This window comes from Perca flavescens, chromosome 15 (genome assembly GCF_004354835.1).
Source record: "Perca flavescens isolate YP-PL-M2 chromosome 15, PFLA_1.0, whole genome shotgun sequence".
Lineage (NCBI taxonomy): Eukaryota > Metazoa > Chordata > Actinopteri > Perciformes > Percidae > Perca > Perca flavescens.
In genome coordinates this window covers 2637839-2659011 of record NC_041345.1, presented here as the reverse complement: position 1 = coordinate 2659011, position 21173 = coordinate 2637839, and the positions used below count along the sequence as shown (strand labels likewise).

Below are 21173 nucleotides of genomic sequence, written 5' to 3'. Positions count from 1 at the left end.
GGACGCGAGGATTAGATTACATAGACTGTATTGATCCTGAATTGGGAAATGTCAGTGCTACAGCAGCAAAATATACACAGCATGCATACAGAATACACAAGAAATAATAAATAGGATAAAATACAAGAATAACTGTTCGAAAAACCAAGATAAAAAATACAAAAGGAAAGAATGTAAAAATGTATATACAAGAGACAAAAAATAGGCTAAAAATGTACAACCACTTAATTAATATATATATATATATATATATATATATATATATATATATATATATATATATATATATATATATATATATACACACTGCAATACTGCAGTTCATTACTTTACTTTATTCAGGACACAAAAAAACAGTCCATAGCACAATACAAAACATAGCAAAAGACAGACAAATATCATTATAATGCGGAGATTTAGTTGTAAATGCTACCTGGTAGGGATGGGGAGGAGTACTTGATTACACGATTTTGGCGTCCGTATTCGTTCAACGTATCTAATACTCACTTCTTTTCTGTTAATATCTTACTACCGTGTGATACTATGACACGTGCCTCGTGCCAGCCCCCAAGCTAATGTGTACGGTAACGTTTTAAGGTTACAAGAACGTTCAACGCGCCTATTAATTTATTTTTAGTACGATCGTTTGTGGATAACAGCGCTGGGTTAGCTAACAATTGAATAACGTTAGCTACAGTAGCTGTATGGGCAGTGGACTTATCTTATGCTTAGTTAGCAAGCTAGCGAGCTAGCGCACCCTGCTCCTTCCTTCTAACTATCCAAGGAGATTTCACTGGGAGGAGAGCAAAGCTACAGTTAGCCTTCTGTTATTGACTTTAGCATGAATTCAGCCAGCACAACCCTCCCACCCCAAAAATATTGATTTGGCTGGTAGATTTGCTTCACTCACCAGCCAAAAAAATAAAAGATAATCTATTGAGTGGCTTGTATCATTTGAACATTCACTACCCATTTGGCTGGTTTTGAAACCAGCCTCCCAGACCTGGACTCACCTTCTCTCCAGTCATGGCGAAGGGTGCGTTGAACCACTGTTCGAACGTGGTGCAGCTCTTGAAGATGGTGGGCAGGAGGAAGTTAAGCAGGGCCCAGAGCTCGGGCAGCTTGTTCTGCAGTGGAGTGCCTGTGAGCAGCAGGCGGCGCGGGGCCAAGTAGTGAGTGTTCAAGACCTGGGTCAGTTTACAGTGGTGGTTCTTCATACGGTGGCCTTCGTCCACAATCATGTACTTCCAACGAAGCTTGGGGGGGGGAGGGGGGGGGGAGATGTGGAAGTTAGAAAGAGAGGCAAGAGGCGGGAAAAAACTGAGGCATGTGACCTAAACCTAAAGATGCTTTCTTACCTTTGCTAGCACCTGCTTATCTTTGATAATGTACTCGTATGTGGTGAGCAGCACGTTGAACTTGCCGCTGCGCAAGATGGGAATGAATGCACGGCGAGCAGCTGGAGACCCCTGGAAATGGAACACAACTTGCTTAGCGTGTATTTTCAACGGCATAAATCATTAAAAGCGTAAGTGACCTTTACACTCTTACTATCATAAAAAAAAGTGACCAATGAGTAGAGTTGTTCCCAAATGCCTCCAATACTGCCTAAAATGCTGGTATCGGCGAGTATGCACCGATCCAATACCACGTAAGCGAAGACAGAAAAAGGAGTGCTTCTTTTTGGTGTTGGTAGAAAAAAATAAAAAAGTCTAACAAGGTTCTCTTTGGTGCAGCAGTAATCCAAGTATCAGAACAGTATGAAAACCATTAAACTGAAGAAAATATTAAAAAGCCTTTATTGATGCGGCTGATGCATAGCACCTCTTCGTCGAGGCATACACCTCTCAGTATATGCGCTACCCACTCGTATTGATGCCAACCCGGCCATCAATAAAGGCTCGAGTAAAGAGTTCCTCGGTTTTCATGCTGTTCCAATACCACGTAATTTTGCCCCTCAAAAAATCTACTTTAAAAAGGAACAGTTTCACTTGGATAAAACAGGCGTTCGCTAAGGTTAGCTCTGACTAACATTAGCAGCAGACCAAATTGGAAATAAATTCTTCACCGCTCTATAACAGTAGCCTGCAAAGCAAACGTCTCTGGTGTAACTTAATGATAAAAGAACCTTCTATAGCAATCATTCTCTGTGTTTGTTTCTAGAAAGTTTTTTTCAATTTTTCTTATAGTGGTGTCATCTGTTGATGTTCTGTTGTCGTCTTTGTAACTGACTCAATGTAATTTTACATGAGGGCCGCCCCTCAATGATCTCTTGAATACAAATAAAGGTTGAATGAATGAATTTGTTCACGTTTTACAAAGGGTTTAACCTGAGCCAGGCCATACAACTTTACCATTTATTCCCTTTACTTTTATTTATTTATTGTTTGTTTCTCTGTGTCTTGTACTTTGTATTTTTGTAGTATGTGTGTGTGGATGTCATATGTCTGTGTGGCTGTGTGTATGTATGTTGTGTATAAGCTATTGGACACCTTAATTTCCTTCGGGATAAATAAATTATCTCTATCTACATCCATACAGGGTTAGTAGTATAAGGCTTAAGTTAATATATATACCATACATGTTAAAAACATATACATATTTTAACTTACTGGTATCAGATCGGTATTAGGTATCGGCCAATACGCAATTTCAAATATAGGAATAGGAACATCTGTAGTGACTAGAATATCTAAGTAGGTGCAACTAACCTTGTAGGAGACTTTCACGACAGATGGGGCCCACTTATCAAACTCATAGACCCAGTTTGATAGAGTTCTGAAAACAAGAGACACGTTTGGTTTGTACTCTACACACATATCAACATGAAAGGACAACACGTACAACTTTGTGTAAAAGCACTTTCTTGTCTCTTAAAGGTCCTATGACATGCTGCTTTTTGGATGCTTTTATATAGACCTTAGTGGTCCCCTAATACTGTATCTGAAGTCTCTTTTATATAGACCTTAGTGGTCCCCTAATACTGTATCTGAAGTCTCTTTTATATAGACCTTAGTGGTCCCCTAATACTGTATCTGAAGTCTCTTTTTAGGATACCCAGGGCTCGGTTCACACCTATCACCATTTTTAGCCACTGGGGGACCATAGGCAGGCTGGGGGAACTCATCAATGTTAAAAAAACCTCAAAGTGAAATTTTCATGCCATGGGACCTTTAAGTTTGTGTTTACAGATAAACCCGCCAAGGAGCTGAGGAAGGAGTGCTTACGAGAGAGGTACGATGATGAGGAAGGGCCCGTTGAGGCGCTTGTACTCCATGAGGTAAGTGATGAGGGCGATGGTCTGGATGGTTTTCCCCAGACCCATCTCATCAGCCAGGATGCCATTCAAGTTGTTGTTGTAAAGCGACACCAGCCACTCCAAACCTTTGATCTGACCAGAAACACGTCAAAGTTAGTTTACTTTACTCATTAAACCATGTGTCAAACTCATGGCCCGCGGGCCAAATCCAGCCCATCGCAAATTTGGATCCGGCCCCGTCTGACCTGCTGCCCTCTGGCAGGCGCTACAGGTCAACCAGGACCGGCACAGATAGACTCAGGAACAGCTTCTCTCCACAAGCAGTCACCACACCGACACACACTAGCACCCGCCCACACATTCACACCTTCACGTACGGACCATTTGCAGTAACTAGTACTTTTAGTGTGTATGTTTCTATCTTTGTGTGTTTACATAATTTTATGAGTATATTTCATTCTAATTTGTTGTTATACTATTTATTTCTTGTCTTTAAAATTTAGATTTATGTTACTGGGTGAACTACTGCTAAAAATGTCGTTGTTTATTTTGTACAATGACAAATAAATCTTCTGATTCTCATATACAATACAATCAGTTTTGGCCTGCCTAGTTGTGTACCAAACCGAAAAGACGGGAAACTGGTTTTCAAACTGCACTTACACGACACTCAAAATCTGAATTTGGCAAGTTTTCAGACTCCCACACAACCAGAGAGTTTTCATATTCAGGATGTGAAACAGGTTGTTATTGAGTCGGCTGTGTGGAAGCCCCAAAATGTAATCATTGTTTTTCTTAATTTGCTAAATTCTCTGACGGCTGAAGAACTTTTCTTTGCTGATTTTTTCAGGGCTTTATGTGGACCAAACTGTAAGTTAGAAGGCTATATGAGGCATGCAATAGTACAGTCAATTAACTACACGTCTGGCCCTTGGGGCGAGTCTCATTTTCCATTGTGGCCCTTAGTGAAGTTGATTGTGACACCCCTGCATTAGACCATCTAGTTTAATGTCACTACAAATTAAAGTGTGACTCCCTCGTGAATAACGAGAGTTTTTGGTGGTGTACCTGGTATTGCTTGAGCTGCCCGTTGATCAGCAGCGTGGACTGCTTGTCCACTTTCTCAGTGACAGCGTGAGCCACGGCGTAGTAGGACTGCAGGCCTCGGTTGAAACTTGCATTACCGTACTCATCATCTACATCCTGCTTGGCGTGTCTGGTGGAAGCAGAGGGTTGTAAGAAAATACAGTGAGATTTGGGTTTTCAAATCATAACAAAACAAATAAAAACAACCATATATACAAAATAAACATAAGTTAACATGTAAAAGGTATCTTTGTGTAACAATCATTGCCAAATGTAATTTTAGAGTTATTGGAGACTCTGGCTACACCCACACCACTACGTTTTTTGTTTTTTTTTTAAATCACTTTTGCTACGTTTACACAACGCCATCAGCACTACTCCGGCACTTCAGAGCCCCTAAAATTGAGACATTTGAAAACATGGCTGCCCCATTTTGGTTTGAAAACTCCAGCGTTGCTTTGTAAGGGTTGCAATAAGCCAAGCAAAACACATTTTGTTTTAAACGTTGTCTCCAATGATCGTAGTGAAATCTGCAATTGTATATTTTAGGCTGTAAAGTGAATACACTAGTGTGTTTGGTCAGGAGAAAGTGTGTAAAGAAGGCTACACCTACACTACTAGGTTTTGGTTTATAAAATTAATATCTTTTGCTACGTTGACGCCTCTCGACCACACTACTGTGGCGCTTCAGAGCCTCTAAAACGGAGTCATTTGGAAACACTGCTGCCCCCGTTTTGGTTTGAAAACTCCGGGGTTGCTGTGTAGTCTGGACGGACACAAACCGAGACATTTGGAATCATGACTCGCATCCATCAGTCTTATCAGTTAGGTAGCTTACAGACCTTTCAGTAACAGTTCCACCTCTGCATCGCTCCAAGATAATAAATCCCTGCTCTTACTTTTCACTGTTGTTCTTTCTTCAAAGTATTTTCTGTGTTTTCAAGTTCTACATCCAGGATTTTCAACAGAGTAACGTCAGACAGACAATCTGCTTCCGGTTAACACCGGCACGCACATGCCCAGTGTGTGTGAATGGTCATGTGATGTGTGTTGCCAGACGTGCTAATATTAACGGAGATTAGTGGAACTAAAACTCATGTGGACGGAGATCGTTTTTGTCTCAAAATCGTAGCTTCAAAATGAAAACTTAGTAGTGTAGATGTAGCATCAAAGATCAGGATCTTAAACGGCAAAGTCTCAGATGTTCCATCTTACTCGATGATGTGCAGGACGTCGACTTCAGATACTTCTTCACTGTCGGGGTCAGGGATCTTCTTCTTCTCCTCCGCTTGAGTTGCAGAGGAATGAGGTTGCTCCTCTTCCTCTTCCTGTCCAAAAATTAGGGAGATTTTAGAAAACTGTTTGCAGGGAATTACGAGAGACCATTTTTGCTTTGATGTAAAGGTCACTGTGTCATGTACCTCCTCCTCCTCCTCTTCTTCTGAACCGCTTTCCTCACTGTCTGAACGCGGCGCTACTTCGTATCTACAGAGGGACAAAAGGTTTTTGACAAGATTTAAAACTATTTCAAAAGATAAAAAGGGGTTTGTCTCTTCTGTTCTCCTGAAGGACATCTTGTTATCTGCGTGAACAAGGCTTTGGTGTTGATTTGTGTAATGCTCTGTGATACGAGTTGCAACTTTGCTTCCAGCATTATCATTAAAACTTAAACCACTGAATCCAACAAACTAACTGATATTGTGCAGACTTGACACTGACCCTGGGTTCATTTCGAGCCAGGTCTCCAGCTGGCCAGCCTTAGGTGCTTCCATCCCAGTCAGGATCTTTCCACTGTCCACGTGGATCACCTTCACCGGTAGGTCGCTCATTTGACTGGTCTCATCCAAAGGCTGGGAGGAGAGAAGAGAGGAGGACAAAAAAAAAAAAAAAAAAAAAAAAAAAAATTTAAAAGCGTGTTGCATATCAAGATATATCAACAAACTGCACATTAAAGGGTCACTTGTATATTTTTCAACCTGGACCCTATTTTTAAATTAATGCAACGTAACCCTACAGGACAAATGTTCAGCGTCAGTTTCCTTCCACTAAAAGTTCTGTTTCTGCCACTGACAGATTCAGATTATTATTCTAAGTGTCTGACAACATTATGGAAAGGATCCCTACAGATATAGACCTTTTAGTTAAAGAGTAGGGTTGTGAATTAGCCCTGAAATCGTGATTGCCAAACTCCAGACTCCATGTAAATAATCAGGACTTTTAGAGTGTGTAGAGCCAGCATATTTTCACATGTAAATGGGTGAATTAAGTGTTTATTTCAACCAAACCAGAGTGGTGATTGTTGGAACAGTGGAAAGATGAACCAAGACGGCTTTTGATAGTTTTATTTTGTTTCTGTCGACTTTGAACGAAGTGTGTTTTACGTTGACAAAATTACTGTTTATTCAAATGGAGTCTGGTGAGTTTGGCAATGGCAGTGGCCGAGCCATTTCTGGTTAAACAAAAAGGCATTACTTTTTAACCTTTAACAAAAAGGTCCATCTCTGTAGGGATCCTTTCCATAATGTTGTCAGACACTTAGAAAAATAATCTGAGTCTGTCAACAACAGAACTTTTAGTGGTCAGAAACTGAAGGTGCACAATTGCATTGCAGCTTCTTTCTTTCTTAATACCGGACCAATTTCAAAGATTGATTGTTCCCCATCAGTCACACAAAAACATTTTCAAAAAGGCTTCAGGTTGAAAAATACCGTAGTTGCCCTTTAAAGATATGACATCTTATTTAAGTAGTTCATCACCTCTCCATCAGGTCCCAGGGTGGGAGCACCACCCTCCATAGTCTCTGGCTTCTGAAAACATGAAGGAAAATTTTAAGTACACAAAAAAACAAAAAGGGAATTTAAACCTACGAAGAGATGCATCACCTATGCCAACGATAAAGATTTACCTTCTTTTTCTTCTTCTTTTTCTTCTCTTTGAGAGCTTGCACGGCTTTGTGCGCGCGCACCAGCTCAGTGAGGTTGGCCACGTACTCGTCCGTCTGCTGCAGCAGGTAGGCCAGGCGCTTGTCTTTCTTTTGGTCGATGAGTTTACGGTAGCCTTCTTCATCTTCAGCCTGGGGAGAGATTCACAGATTCACATGTTCGACGCTGAATAGCAAACACACACTTATTTTTGCATTTAGGCGTCTGGCTTGTAGATTCGAGATTCACCATCAGCCTCCGCATTCTCTCCTTCTCAATGCGCTCGTTCTCTTTCTTCTGCTCGCGCTCGGTGTTGGCGTGATAGGTGGCGACCGCCTTGGTGGCCTTCTGGAGCTTCGCCGTGATGGAGCGGTGGTACTCCTTGAAATCCTTGGCGTGCTGCAGGATGCTGTTGAGGTATTCCTATCAACAGAAAAGACCCACAAAAAGCCAAACACCGTTATTAGATTCTAGAAATACTGGGAACAGAAATGAAGCCGTTGTTTCTCTTTTTAAAACATTCTGTTTTTACTCTTTGTTCTTTTAAGAAATGGAGCTGGGCGACATGGAGAAAATCAAATATGCCGATATTTTTGATTAAATAGCTCGATATCGATATTGTAGGGTTGGTGCTTTCACAAAATATGCACACAATGAGATTTTTGATAAATAATCACCAGTTATGTTGATATAATAACTATGTGGGTAAAGGCAACAGTCTGGTGTGCTCAGAAAATGTAAATCACTTTACTGTAATGCAGTCTTTAAAACCAGGAAAAGACAACACTTGGGTCATATCACGATATACTGTAACAATATCCAAAATCTAAGACGATATCGCACCTCATACTGTATATCGATAGTGATATATTATCGATATATTGCCTAGCCCTATTAAGAAATATTACTGTTTTAGTTCTGCCTTCTTCAGTGACGACTTACACCAAACCACTTTTCAAGCGATTCCATTGGCTCAGACTAATTTCCAATATCAGGATGAGATCCCGGGAGTCTTGCTGTAATTGGAGTGGGCTCCTGTCGTCTCAACCGTTCAGTGTAAGGTGGTCATAAAACTCAGTCCGAGTCAGTCTTTTTCCTGTCTGGACGTTCCAACAAAATCAAACGTGTTTGTGATTATCGTGCGTTTTCAGACCTGGTAGTAAAGTTTAACGACGTGAACACTGTCAACTACCAATGGGTGCGCTCCCTCCAGCACCAAACAGGAAGCCGCAAATGTCTAAAAGTAGGACGTTTTGTTAGATACGATCAAGGACTGCTACAGACCAGCCAACAGAATGTCTTCACCCTGCTATAAACCGGCCACAGGAATCGGTCCCCACCTGGTGTTTCTGACGACGTTTACGTTCCTGTTCAATCTTCTGCTGTTTCTCCAGCTTCTCGGTGATGCGGGCTTCGCGTAGAGACTGCCGTTTGCTGCGCTTGTAGGCCTTGGCGTTGAGGGCCGTTTCCAAAGCAGTGTCACGTCGCATGCACACAACCACCTCCTGACGCAGCTGTAAGCACAAGAAAAAAAAAAGGGGACATGTTGAATACTGCGTCTACGCCACAGGGGAAAACAATGACAGAACCGTGACGCTGGAGGGGCATTTTATAAGCAGAGGTCCCAAATGTGCGACAGATATCTATACTTTACTAAACTTCATGGTTACCTGTCTCTGGAAGTTAAGCAGCCTCAGGGCCTTGAGCTCGATGGTGGCCTTGGTGCGCAGGTCACCGGCCAGAGAGCCCGGCAGGTTCTCCAGCTCCTGGATACGGTGAGCAATACGCGCCTGTAGCCTGAAGAATACACGTCAAAAACATTATATTCAAAACCACTGTTTTTCTCCTCAATGCCTTGCAATCATCCACAATTACAAGGCAAAAATAATTGTAATGGAACTTCTCTGATAAAACTCCACACTGGTTCACACTTTGTTACCAAGATCTTTGTGTCACAGTTTTTGCCAGCCTGGGCGATTATCAGCTGCGATATTCAGCTTTTTTATCATTATCGGAATCAATCAAATTCCTCTTAAATTGTGCTGCTTTGGCCCTGATGCAGCCCGTCTGAAGTCCCCACCTTTGTAGTTTCACCACATGTCCCGCCTGATTGGTAACACGTTACGAGTAATAGCCTGTCAGCACTGGAGGGTAGTGTGCCACTGTGTGTCGCATGTAAGGCACAGACATAGCTTAAAGTGCTCATATTATGTTCATGTAGGACTACTAGCCAGTCAGAAGCAGAGTATGAGGGCGTGCCATGCTAGCAGCTAGGTGAGCAATATAACGTGTGTTACAAAGTGACCACGTTGGTCTCTGAAGTAAAGGCTGGACTACAATAGAGCTGTTTGGAGCAGTTGGTGAACAGTGTTTTCTGTTGGAGATGGTAAGTACCTTTGGACTTATTCACTTTGTAAACCTACAGGTATAACATGCACAAAAATATATATATCACAATAAAGGAAAGTGAAAAAGGCAAAAGGCTGTTTAACGTTAGCTGTCAGCACTTTAACCGGGATTAATCCAGCTGCTAGCTAAAGCTAGGCTAACGTTACCTGCTGTCGAGTGTAGTGTAAAGTCAGGCACCGAAATTTTCGTTCTTATTCGGTCTCGTTACTACCGTTTACGTCGGAACCGGTGCCCTATTGGCACCGAGTTTCGGTACCCAACCCTAATCGCGATTATGTTTTTTTTCCATAATTGAGCAGCCCTAGTTTCTCACCTGTACTCCCTCTCCTGGAGGATCTCCACTGGGTCCAGCCCGCGGGGCTTTTGGATGGGGGTCACGCGGTTCTGCTTCTGGTGAAGCATCATGGGAGGGGGCTGGGCAGGCTGTCCCGGGGACTGCGTCTGAGGCGGCATTACTGGGGAGGCGGCGGGGGGAACTGAGGGAGGAGCGGGCGAAGGTCTGCCCGTGGGCTGAGGTGGGATCAGCTTCTGGGGAGGGTTTGACGGGGCCGCAGCATTCACCATCGGCCCTGGAGGAGAGCAATCAGAGGAGGTGGCGTTACGCTGCGTGTGCGCATCAACACGCGTGGCTCTCTGTAGTTCGGCTCATTTGAAGCTCATGTGCTTGCACTTATTTCTTGCTGACCTTCAGGGTTGAAAGCACTTCATTTAAAGTGGTTTTGGATAAAAGCGTCAGATAAACAACATGTAATGTAATCAGTGGTGGAATGTAACTACAGAGTAAATGTACTCTACAGTAGAGTAAATTTACTCCAGTACTGTACTTAAGTACAAATGTTACGCTCTTACGCTACATTTCAGAGAGAAATATTGTACTTTTTACTCCACTACATTCATCTGTTACAGCTTTAGTTACTAGTTACTTTAGTTACTCCACTACATTCATCTGTCACAGCTTTAGTTACTAGTTACTTTAGTTACTCCACTACATTCATCTGTTCCAGCTTTAGTTACTTTAGTTACTCCACTACATTCATCTGTTCCAGCTTTAATTACTAGTTACTTTAGTTACTACATTCATCTGTTCCAGCTTTAGTTACTAGTTACTTTAGTTACTCCACTACATTCATCTGTCACAGCTTTAGTTACTAGTTACTTTAGTTACTCCTCTACATTCATCTGTTTCAGCTTTAGTTACTAGTTACTTTAGTTACTAGTTACTCCGCTACATTCATCTGTCACAGCTTTAGTTACTTTACAAGTTAAGATTTTTGCACACAAAACACATGTAGTTTATAAAATCTATAAATACACAACTGGTTGGATCCTTTACTCTTTCTAAAATGGGAGGATTTTTCACCATCAAGTACTTTTTCTTGTAATACTTTAAGTACATTTTCCTGATGATACTTACACACGTTTACTTGATTAACATTTTCAATGCAGGACTTTTACTTGTAACAGAGTATTTTTACAGTGCTTTTACTTAAGTAAAGGATGTGAATGCTTCTTTCACCACTGAACGGATTCAACATTCACAGAGCTGACTGAGGCGAGCACCAGGTTTACCTTCAGGCCATGATTTAGGGGGTCCGTTGGTAGGCGGGCCTTGCATACCTGGGGGAACTCCTGCAGGTCCAGGAGGTGCCATATTAGGACCTACCATGCCTAATACAAGAAGAACAGTTTGATTTTTCACGTCATTAGTACATATTGGGAGAGCTTTTAAATAATAAATTCATTTTCAGTCACCAGGTGTCTCTGCTGAGTCATTCAATATCTGCTTTCTTTGTTTAAAGTAGGGCTGCTCCATTATGGAGAAAAAAAAAAAAAAAAAAAAAAAAAACATAAATCGCAATTATTTTGGTCAATATTGAAATCACGATTATTTAACACAATTACGCATTGACTTTTGGAAACAAAAAACAATGATACGGTTAAACAAATCAACAGTGAAAACAAAAACTGTTGAAATTTCTTAATACTTTATCCGTTTCAAGTTTTTTTTTTTTTTTTTTTTAATTCAGAACACAAGAGAAAAATAAGTTTACTTGAAAAAAATAATGTCCAAAATGTAGTTTTTCTCAATGACATCGTTTTTGTGATCGTTAGGAGCCGAAATCGTAATCAAAAATTTTATTGAAGTGAATTCCACAGCCCTAGTTTAACATTTATGTTCCACATTTGTTTGGATATAATTCTGTTAAGAGGCACATCCTTCCTGAGGGTTCCCTCAGCTCACCGTGTGGTCTGTTGTAGTTGGCCTGAGCTGGTCCCGGCCCACCCACAGGCCCACCCACAGGCCCACCTCCGGGCCCCGTAGAAGGCGGCATGTTGGGCATCGGCTGCTGCTGCATCCCGGGCATGGGCCTCTTCCCCTGCACGGCCATCTGCAGGTGCTCGGGTAAGGGCTGGCTGCGGGCCAGCATCTTGTAGGCCATAATCTGAGCCCTGAGTTGGTGCAACTGGTTCTGGTTGAACGGAGCGGGTCCGCCTGCACCGCCGGGTCCACCGCCCGCGCCGCCGGGTCCGCCCGGACCCTGGGGACCCCCGCGGTTAGGTTGACCCATCCCCTGGTTAGGGTCCCCGCTGCCCTCCATAGGGCCAGCACCGGGGCCAGAGGGACCTCCGGGGATCATGGGGCCAGAGGGAGGGCCGTTGGCTGGGACAGGGCTGGGTGCGTGCTCTGAGCCTCCCAACGGAGAGGGGTAACCTGGGGAACACACAACAGATGCATGATGGGTACGTCAAAAACGCTGTTCAAGTATTGTGCTTAAAATGTTTTGTATATGATTACGGGCCTGGTCCTAAAGGGTTGTTCTTAGTGTCTTCATTAATCAGAGGTGTGTGTTGGACGTAACATGCAATCAACCATCAGCGCTTTTGTTGATAACAATTTTATAAAATCCATTTTAACAAAAAAATTACAACATTACGGCACAAATCTTTTTATTTATTTTTCAACGTAGCTTTTCCTGCGTGTCTCTGCAACGTGTAACGTTAGACAACCAATCACAGACATTATCAGATCTTGGTAGAAGCATGTTGCGTGCTTATTGGCCCACCGATGCTGATGAGATTTGCTCCCTTAGGTATTAAAATCTGGTATTGAATGACAAGGCATTTTTCAATACTGTACACTAAGGAGGCAATTTGGTTGGTGCCTACATTGGCGTGCTAATTTCAGGATCTAGTTTCCAGTTATTTATTTATAGGTGCACAACAATTACAAAAGCAGTCGATATCACTGAATATTTTGGGTCTCGGGCTCCTTCAAACAATGTAAATTAAAGTTGTATAAAAATCAGGGTCAGCTGGGTGTGCCAAAAACATTGTTCAAGCATTGTGCTTAAAGAGTTTTTTCATATGAGTAAGAGAATATATTGACCCTGCCTCTGTTCAAAACCACATACTAATAGTACAGTCCAAAAGTTTGGACACACCTTCTCATTCAATGCGTTTCCTTTTTATTTTCATGACTATTTACATTGTAGATTCTCACTGAAGGCATCAAAACTATGGAACACATATGGAATTCCTACTTAACAAAAAAGTGTGAAATAACTGAAAACATGTCTTATATTTTAGATTCTTCAAAGTAGCCACCCTTTGCTTTTTTATTAATAAGGGAAATAATTCCACTAATTAACCCTGACAAAGCACACCTGTGAAGGTAAAACCATTTCAGGTGACTACCTCATGAAGCTCATTGAGAGAACACCAAGGGTTTGCAGAGTTATCAAAAAAAGCAAAGGGTGGCTACTTTGAGGAATCTTAAATATATAAGACATGTTTTCAGTTATTTCACACTTTTTTGTTAAGTACATAATTCCATATGTGTTCATTCATAGTTTTGATGCCTTCAGTGAGAATCTACAATGTAAATAGTCATGAAAATAAAGAAACACATTGAATGAGAAGGTGTGTCCAAACTTTTGGCCTGTACTGTACCATTCACACCAAGTACTGTAGGACCTAAAGTGAGTATTAAGGAGTGCGTTCCAAATATGTGGATTTTGCAATGTTTACTAGATTAGCGAGTCTTCCTATCCTCTTCTGCTCACTGACTGGGTGGTTGTGTATATGCAGCTGCCTTTGTTGTTGTCTGAAAGGGGGAAGCCCCTCAACCTCAACCCCGCCCCTGCCGTTGTCCTGCCTACTGCCGTCTGCTCCGGCTGCCAAATGAGCGGCAACACAAGAAGAGGAACCGGCTGGGTGGGTTCAAACACACACACACATTACTCCTGTTCTTCCTGTTCTTTTCAGTGACATAAAAGATCCTTAATTTTAAATTCAACCGCTGCGTCTTGACTAGGGTTGGGTATTGTTGTTGTTTTTTTTCCGATACCGGTGCTAAAACAATACTTTTATAGCAGTGCCTGTGCTTAAACGGTGCCTGAATTGATACTTGCAAAAAAGAAGATGAACACAGAAGGCTAATGTTACCTGCTGCCAAGTGTAATGTTAACCCTTTGAGGTCTAAGGGCCTTTTTCTTCTTTAAATTATCCTTTTTACGGTATTTGCATTTAACATCAAAATGTTCAGAACAAACTCAGTTTTCTGTATAGTGACACCCAATGATAATTCTGCCCTGAAGCAGAAATATTTCACAAGTCTCTTGTAAAAACGATCCTACACTCAATTGTTTTGGTGCTTGAAATGAGTTTAAAAAAGTCTTGGGTTAACAAAAAGTAACGTAATATGTAAATAAAATAGTAAATAAATGTCTAAAAATGAAATTTTGTAATATGGCTTTTTTTGAGTGTTGTAAAAATATCGCTTGGACTCGCCGGTGCGTCTTCTGTCCTCAGAATGTACGTGAACTAGCAACACGTGCACTGCAGTGACATTTCTGTTGCCTGTACCGTCCGTTTTGGAGCACCAGAGAGCAGCGCGGGCATTTAAGTGGAGCCAAAACGAGGCCACGAAATCTGCGTCGTCATTCGGTCTGGTAGATATTGTTGAGATATTAAGAACACGAGCATGTATCTCCTCAAGTTTCATCTCTTGGGCGCTTTAGTGCATGTCATCCCCCCCTCTCTCTCCCCTTTCAAGTCTAAACTGTCCTATACAGATAAAGGCCTGAAAAAAAAAATCATCTTTCACAGTTTCATCTCTCTAGAACTTGCTACGCAGGATACATTAAACACACAGTATTGTGGGGCGTTACCTTGGGAATGTTGGTCCATGGGGCTCGGAGGGGGTCCCATCCCACTGTGTCCCCCTGGTCTCATGCTCATGCCCTTCATCTGGGCGTAGCGGGGGTCATCGGGCATTCCCTTCTCATGCATGGCTTCCATGGGCTGATTAAAAGACAGAATAATCAAACGTGAAACTAATTCTGATGCCAAGTTGGAAGTCATTCCTTTTACATTTATATAAATTGTATTCAGTCTTAGTTTGTACGCTATATTGTAAAAGACGTAAACTCTAAAAAAGGTACATTGTTACAGCACAATCACAAGATGAACATAAACCATAACTGAATAATTTAGTGCATTTTCAACCTAAGAGGGACGAGGGCTGGCTACCGAACTTTGATACTTTTTAGGCACCGACCGAATTGCCTCGGTAGTATCGAGTTTAGAAACATGCCTCGTCATTCAAAACCAAATTTTAAATGACAGTGCTTAGGGAGTAGGGCTGAACGATGAATCGTTTTCAAATCGAAATCGCGATTAATCAAACGTGAATATTTAGATGACTGTTTGGTGAAACATTTGTTATAATAGTTTCTATTCCTCTTTTCATTATTATATTTACTGCTTCTTTTCATAAGATAAATGCCGGAACAATTTTACATATCACAGATCGTTGACAGAAATGTGCTATTTTCAAAGGACTTTTCATTACTTTATTTAACATGATCACAGAAGGTGCAATATCTAGTTAATACAAAATATCGCAAATTGAATCGTAATCGCAATATCTGACAAGATATTCGTTCAGCCCTATTAGGGAGTAAATCTCATCAGCGTCAGTGAGCCAATAAGCACGCAGCATGATCTAATAATGCTGCTGATTGGCTGTCTAACGTTACACATCGTAGAGACACACAGAAAAAACTCTACGTAACGCACGGAGACGGGCTCGCGTGTGTGTTGTTTGATTTTTGACTACAGTGTGCGTCACACCGGTGTGAAGGAGCTGAAAGAAGGAAAAAAAAAAAAAAAAAAGATTTCTACAGTATTGTATAATGTAATTTCTTTTTGTTAAAATGGATTGTATCGAAATATGCATCGGTCAGGAACCGGTATTATATTCACGGTATTGGCATCAAAATGTGTCGATACTCAGAAAAGGGACAAAAATGAATAAAAATCAGTTTTGTACTTTGTGCATTTGGTGCATGTTGTCCTGAGGATATCCTGAGGGTCCCTGTGGAGGGTGGGGGTGTCCAGATCCAGGAGGGCCCGGGCTCGGCCCCATCATGCTGTGGGCTGAGCCTGGAGAGGGACCAGGGCTCGGGCCCATCATGCCTCCCGGAGATGGCCCCGGGCCTGGGGAGGGTCCAGGCCGAGGTGTCCCTCCCATCGGGGGGTCAGGAGTGGACATCTCTCAGGGGAAACTGGGAGTGTGTGGCAGCAGAAAGTACCCCTGTGAAGAGAGTGGACAACAGAGTCAAATTTAAGACTTTTAAGACCTTTTTAAGAGCATTATGAATGACATTTAAGACCTATAATCACTACATTTAACACGGTGCGTGGTCAAGGAAGGCCTGTATCGTGTGGATGTGCCTACAGTGTTGTCATTACTTAGAATTCCTCCTGGGGACGACAGAAACTACGCACCGTAGCTTTAAGACACAACAATTCAGCTAATGTAAGACTTTAAGACCCGGCAGAAACCCTGAATTAAGGCAATGTCCAGAATCCATCTGGGACCAGACAAGCATGTGTGTTTGTTTATTTACACCGCAGTAGTGCTTCAATTCCAAATGATAGAGTAGCTTGTGCTGCATACGCAAATTTGTTACATAGTCTGAAACCAAACTTGGTGTTTGGACCTGCCCCCACTGCTAAAAAAAAAATCCTAGAGGAAACACTGAACACAGTGACTTCAATACCAGTTCCTGGATGATACTTTTTTCGAAACCTATTTTATAAAATACATTTTAACTAAATGAAATGACAACATTGCACATTCCAGCACACATCTTTGTATTTATTTTCCAGCTCCTACCACATGAGCCCTGTCTCTGTGTAACGTAGAGTTTTTCCTGCGTGTCTCTACGATGTGTAACAGTAGACAGCCAATCAGCAGCATTATTAGATCTTGGTACATACATGTTGCGTGCTTATTTGTTGTTGTTTTTTTAGCTCGGAAGCTATATTTAACAAATATTTTTTATTATGAAGGACCAAATAACTTCTAGATGTGATTGAACTTGTAATACTACATAGAATCAAAACGTGGTTGCAAGAAAGTGAAAACTAGCGGAGATATATTTTGAAAGATTCTTTGGTTGGGTAAAAAAAAAAAAAAAAAAAAAAAATCACTAATTTGATTACTATAAAAAACATTCAGCAACAATTATTTACACGTTGAAAATTATCGTAAGAGTTTCTTGGATGTTCAGTACAAATTTCAACCCAATCCTGTGAAAAATAAGTAACTGGTACACACAAAGAATGGCAAAAATGATTACATTTAGCCCTGTTGTGTGTATTTAAAAGCAGTGTGTTTTAAATACACACAGCTGTAAAACTACCACAGTGTGTATGGGAGTCTGGTTTAGAAGAGTCAGACAACAAACAGAATCTGTGTAGACTATTTGTTCAGATTTCTTTTATTTGTCTGTGTGTCTTGTTGCTCTTTATGTGTATTAGGCCTGCACGATAAATCGTTATAAAATCATGATCTCAATTCACACTTGTTCGTGATTTAATTTTTAAATGACTTTTTCCCCCCCTTCAATTCATTAATTGAAAGCATTTGAAATTTATGTTTTAATGATGTAAAGACATGTTGAAAGAGATTCAGATAGAGCCTGTATCAGGGCCAGATTTAGTTCTGTGTGTTATATGTCACTATCTTTGGTAGCCTACTGTACTTAAATGGCCAGTATGTACTTTATTTCCTGTATTCATTGAAGCCTCTGTGTTTACAGGCTTGTGGTGATGCACCATGTGCTCTAGGTGCCAAAAAAAAAATAATCTATGTTTGCTACTGTCAATTTGGTTTGTTTTGTCATGTGTGCAATAAATATTACACTTTGTGAGAAAAAAATTGTGGCAGAGAATCGTGATATCAATCAAAGCTAAAAAATTGTAATTCATATTTTTGTCCGAATCGTGCAGGCCTAATGTGTATCCCTAACAAGAGGGCCAAACTTAAAAAGAAGGGGAAAAAAGTATTTTGAGTAAAGCTATAGGATTGTGCAAGGCCCCATGAATTTAACATGGAATGACCCTCTAAAAAAAAAAAAAAAGAACAATTTGTCCATTTCTATTTATGCCGAAGCACAAATTCACCAGACAAGGTTGGATAATGTTTAAATATGGAAAACGTAACCATTATGTCTCTTTCAAATTACAGTTCACAATACTTTGTTCCGTTAAACTATAAATAACAATCATACCTACATTACGTAGTCAACAGTTAATAAGATAGGAGGGCGGTGCAATTTATCGAATTCTGATCACCATTTCAGTTCCTAACGATCACAAAAACAATGTAATCGAGAAAATAATTTTGCAAGTGAACTCTTAATTCGTCTCGTGTTCTGTATGAGAAAAAAAACGTTCTATGTCCCAGATCAAGGTGTTTTCACTGTTGATTTGTTTAACTGTTTTTTTTAAGTTCAATAAATGCATCACCTTTCCAAAAGTCAAGGAGTAATTGTGTTAAATAATCCCAACTTCACCAAATATACCAAAATAATTGTGATGATTTCCCCCCCATAAATCGAGCTGCCCTTGTAGTCGGTAGGGCTGCACGATATGAGGAAAAATTCTAATTGTGATTATTTTGACTGCTATTGTGATTGCCATATGATTCACGATATAGGAGGAAATATATTTTTAATATAATTTTTGCATGATTATTCTCATTTTCATTGAAAAATGTTAAAAAAAAAAAAAAAAATGTAAATGATTATAGTGTGATTTTTGCAAGAATCTGTACCAAACAAAGATGTTTTCTGTAGTGTATGATACGATTTGTAGGCTTGGACGTCTCAGCACCACAGTACTTGCATGGTTTGACGCAAATTTTGCCATTAACAAATATTGCGCTCCTGCCTGCAATTTTTGGATATTGCACTAGTCCATATTGCGATTTCGACAAAAAAAATTTGATTATTTGTGCATCCCTACTTGTCGGTGAACTCAAAAAGTAGCTCTCCATAACCTCCATTTGTAAATGTTAAGTCAAAAGGTGTGATGCTACAGTGTTTTTCAAATGTACCGTTTGGTGCTTTGCAGAGTGCAAACACATACACACACCTGCTTTTGTTGTGTGACCCAAAAAAATAAAATGTTGTGTCTTTGTGGTGCACTGTCATTCCAAATATGCCCAATCCTTAACCTTTGTTAATTCAAACTGTGACAGATTTCTCAATGGAAAAAAAAAACATCTTATTCACATCACTGATACCACATATCTGACTTGTAAGCAACAAGCCAGCCACTTAAGGATGTGTGAGCTTCACACACACACACACACACACACACACACACACACACACACACACACACACACACACACACACACACACACACACACACACACTCCAAGAGGTCATCTAAACATATGGTTCACAAACATTTTCCCATCAAGGTTCCCTTAAAACTGACACAAATTAGACCAAGGACCCCCATTTGATACGATTATTTAGTACATCTGACAGGATTTTTGCTTTTTAGATTATTTATTTTTTGTATTAAAGAAAGTGTATGAATCTCATATCCAAACTAGCCATACATGTTGCCATTGTGTTACTTATGGATGGAGTTAGAGTGAAATTAAATAGTTCGACTTTTTGCTGGAGACCCCCTCAAAGGACCCCCCTTGGGGGGACAACTGAATCTAAACTGTCACTTTATGGGTCAAAACTATGCTGAAAAAATATGTAGACGAGTCTCTATTGAACTAGCTCCAACCCCTGCTGATGCAAACACAGAAGAAAACTAAAAGCATATTGATAGAACCGTTTTTCAAAGTAAAGCCTTTGTGTCGGTCCAGCTGTTACAATGTTTACATTTATGTTACAAACAAATAACAGTTAGGCTAGCTATTATTAGCATTGGTAGCTTCACCAACGTTAGCCAGGCCTAGACGAATTTAATAGTTTCATTATGTCCCATAGAAAACATTAAACCCATCACCCCAGTTCCAGCTACATTATGTATAAGCTCCAGTTATACATAATGTAACACGAGTTTCCTGGCATTCGCTGGACACCTGGTTCAACCGTAAAACGACACTAAAACTTGTCGGTAAAACGACAAAGAGCACCAGCCCGACTCAGGCTAGCTTGCTAGCTAGCTAGGTAGGTAAAAGCCCGTACGGATACCACAACATAAGCTGGCTGCTGACGGTACTTAGCATGCTAGTTGTGTTAGCCTAGCCGGCCATGCTCTCCCAGGCCAATTAGGCACAAAACAGTGTTGTTTTTCGAGATGTTTGTGCAGATGCGGCGACATGTGAAAGGTTAAAGCATCCCTCATCGCTGTGGCTGATTGATCCAACGCGCCTCCCGTACCCTTGGCTCAGTGCTCCGCTCTAAGCACATTTCCAAAAACAATTTCCATTCATTGCACAGTCGCGCCACAGCAGCGCTACTGTAATGTCGGGTCTTTTTTCTCAACAACAGAAAAAAACCCACACCGTATACAAGCACACGCATCCTCTTAATAGCAGCGTAAAACACAGACAAAACTCTTCAACTAATAACCCAATTAATAGCTGACTTACACGGATGGTGAACGCTGATGTTGAAATCCTCGCCGGTTGCAACGTCTCTCGGTTTTCCTCCTAGCCAGAAACAAAGAGCGACCGACCTAGTTGGTTTTTTTCCTTCACCCCCCTCTCTCGGTAGATTGTATCACAGGGACCGGCCTGTGCGACTCTGCAGCGCCCCCATCCACCGTCTCACTCACTCCCCGCATGCCCAGTGAGGGCTGCGTTAACAGGCAGGAATGAAAGAGCGAGAAGCCGACGTGGGGGATGGGTATTGTGGGAAAGAAAGCAGGAATTGTCATTTAGCGGGGCTTTCATTTCATGTGAACACAGCCCTACGTGCAAAGGAATCTAACTTAATTAGGCTGTGACGTATTAATTGAGCGAAAGAGAGAAAATAAGGTTTTTGGTAGCCTATGTCATTATTGTCAGCCTGTAGTTGTGTGAGTGTGCTTAACCTCATAATTTGCCCCTTTCTACTGCTATTTTCTCATATTTGCCATACCCAAATATAAAAGCTTATACCAGAGGAACTGCAAGTCCATACTGCATGTACAGTGCTCAGCTTAAGTGAATACACCCATGCTGAAGTGGA

General features: G+C 41.1%; 1 protein-coding gene across 4 annotated transcripts in view; it reads right to left on the bottom strand.

Annotated features, from left to right (window-relative positions):
* Window positions 1-20923, bottom strand: part of smarca4a (SWI/SNF related BAF chromatin remodeling complex subunit ATPase 4a) — a 39192-nt gene extending 18269 nt beyond the window's left edge. For 2 of the 4 annotated variants that reach the window (XM_028598663.1, XM_028598664.1), the window contains exons 1-19: window positions 20594-20923; window positions 16010-16273; window positions 14847-14979; window positions 11918-12388; window positions 11245-11343; window positions 9989-10244; window positions 8937-9063; window positions 8607-8780; window positions 7516-7689; window positions 7251-7418; window positions 7102-7152; window positions 6065-6195; window positions 5767-5830; window positions 5561-5673; window positions 4328-4475; window positions 3228-3391; window positions 2712-2778; window positions 1359-1469; window positions 1014-1256 (exon numbers count right to left, since the gene is read on the bottom strand). In XM_028598663.1, coding sequence (XP_028454464.1) covers window positions 1014-1256; window positions 1359-1469; window positions 2712-2778; window positions 3228-3391; window positions 4328-4475; window positions 5561-5673; window positions 5767-5830; window positions 6065-6195; window positions 7102-7152; window positions 7251-7418; window positions 7516-7689; window positions 8607-8780; window positions 8937-9063; window positions 9989-10244; window positions 11245-11343; window positions 11918-12388; window positions 14847-14979; window positions 16010-16231 — 2916 coding nt within the window. In that variant the 5' untranslated portion in view covers window positions 16232-16273; window positions 20594-20923. The remainder of the gene's footprint in view (window positions 1-1013; window positions 1257-1358; window positions 1470-2711; window positions 2779-3227; window positions 3392-4327; window positions 4476-5560; window positions 5674-5766; window positions 5831-6064; window positions 6196-7101; window positions 7153-7250; window positions 7419-7515; window positions 7690-8606; window positions 8781-8936; window positions 9064-9988; window positions 10245-11244; window positions 11344-11917; window positions 12389-14846; window positions 14980-16009; window positions 16274-20593) is intronic. The other 2 variants (XM_028598661.1, XM_028598662.1) reach the window with 1 other exon arrangement.
* Window positions 20924-21173: the final 250 nt, after the last annotated feature.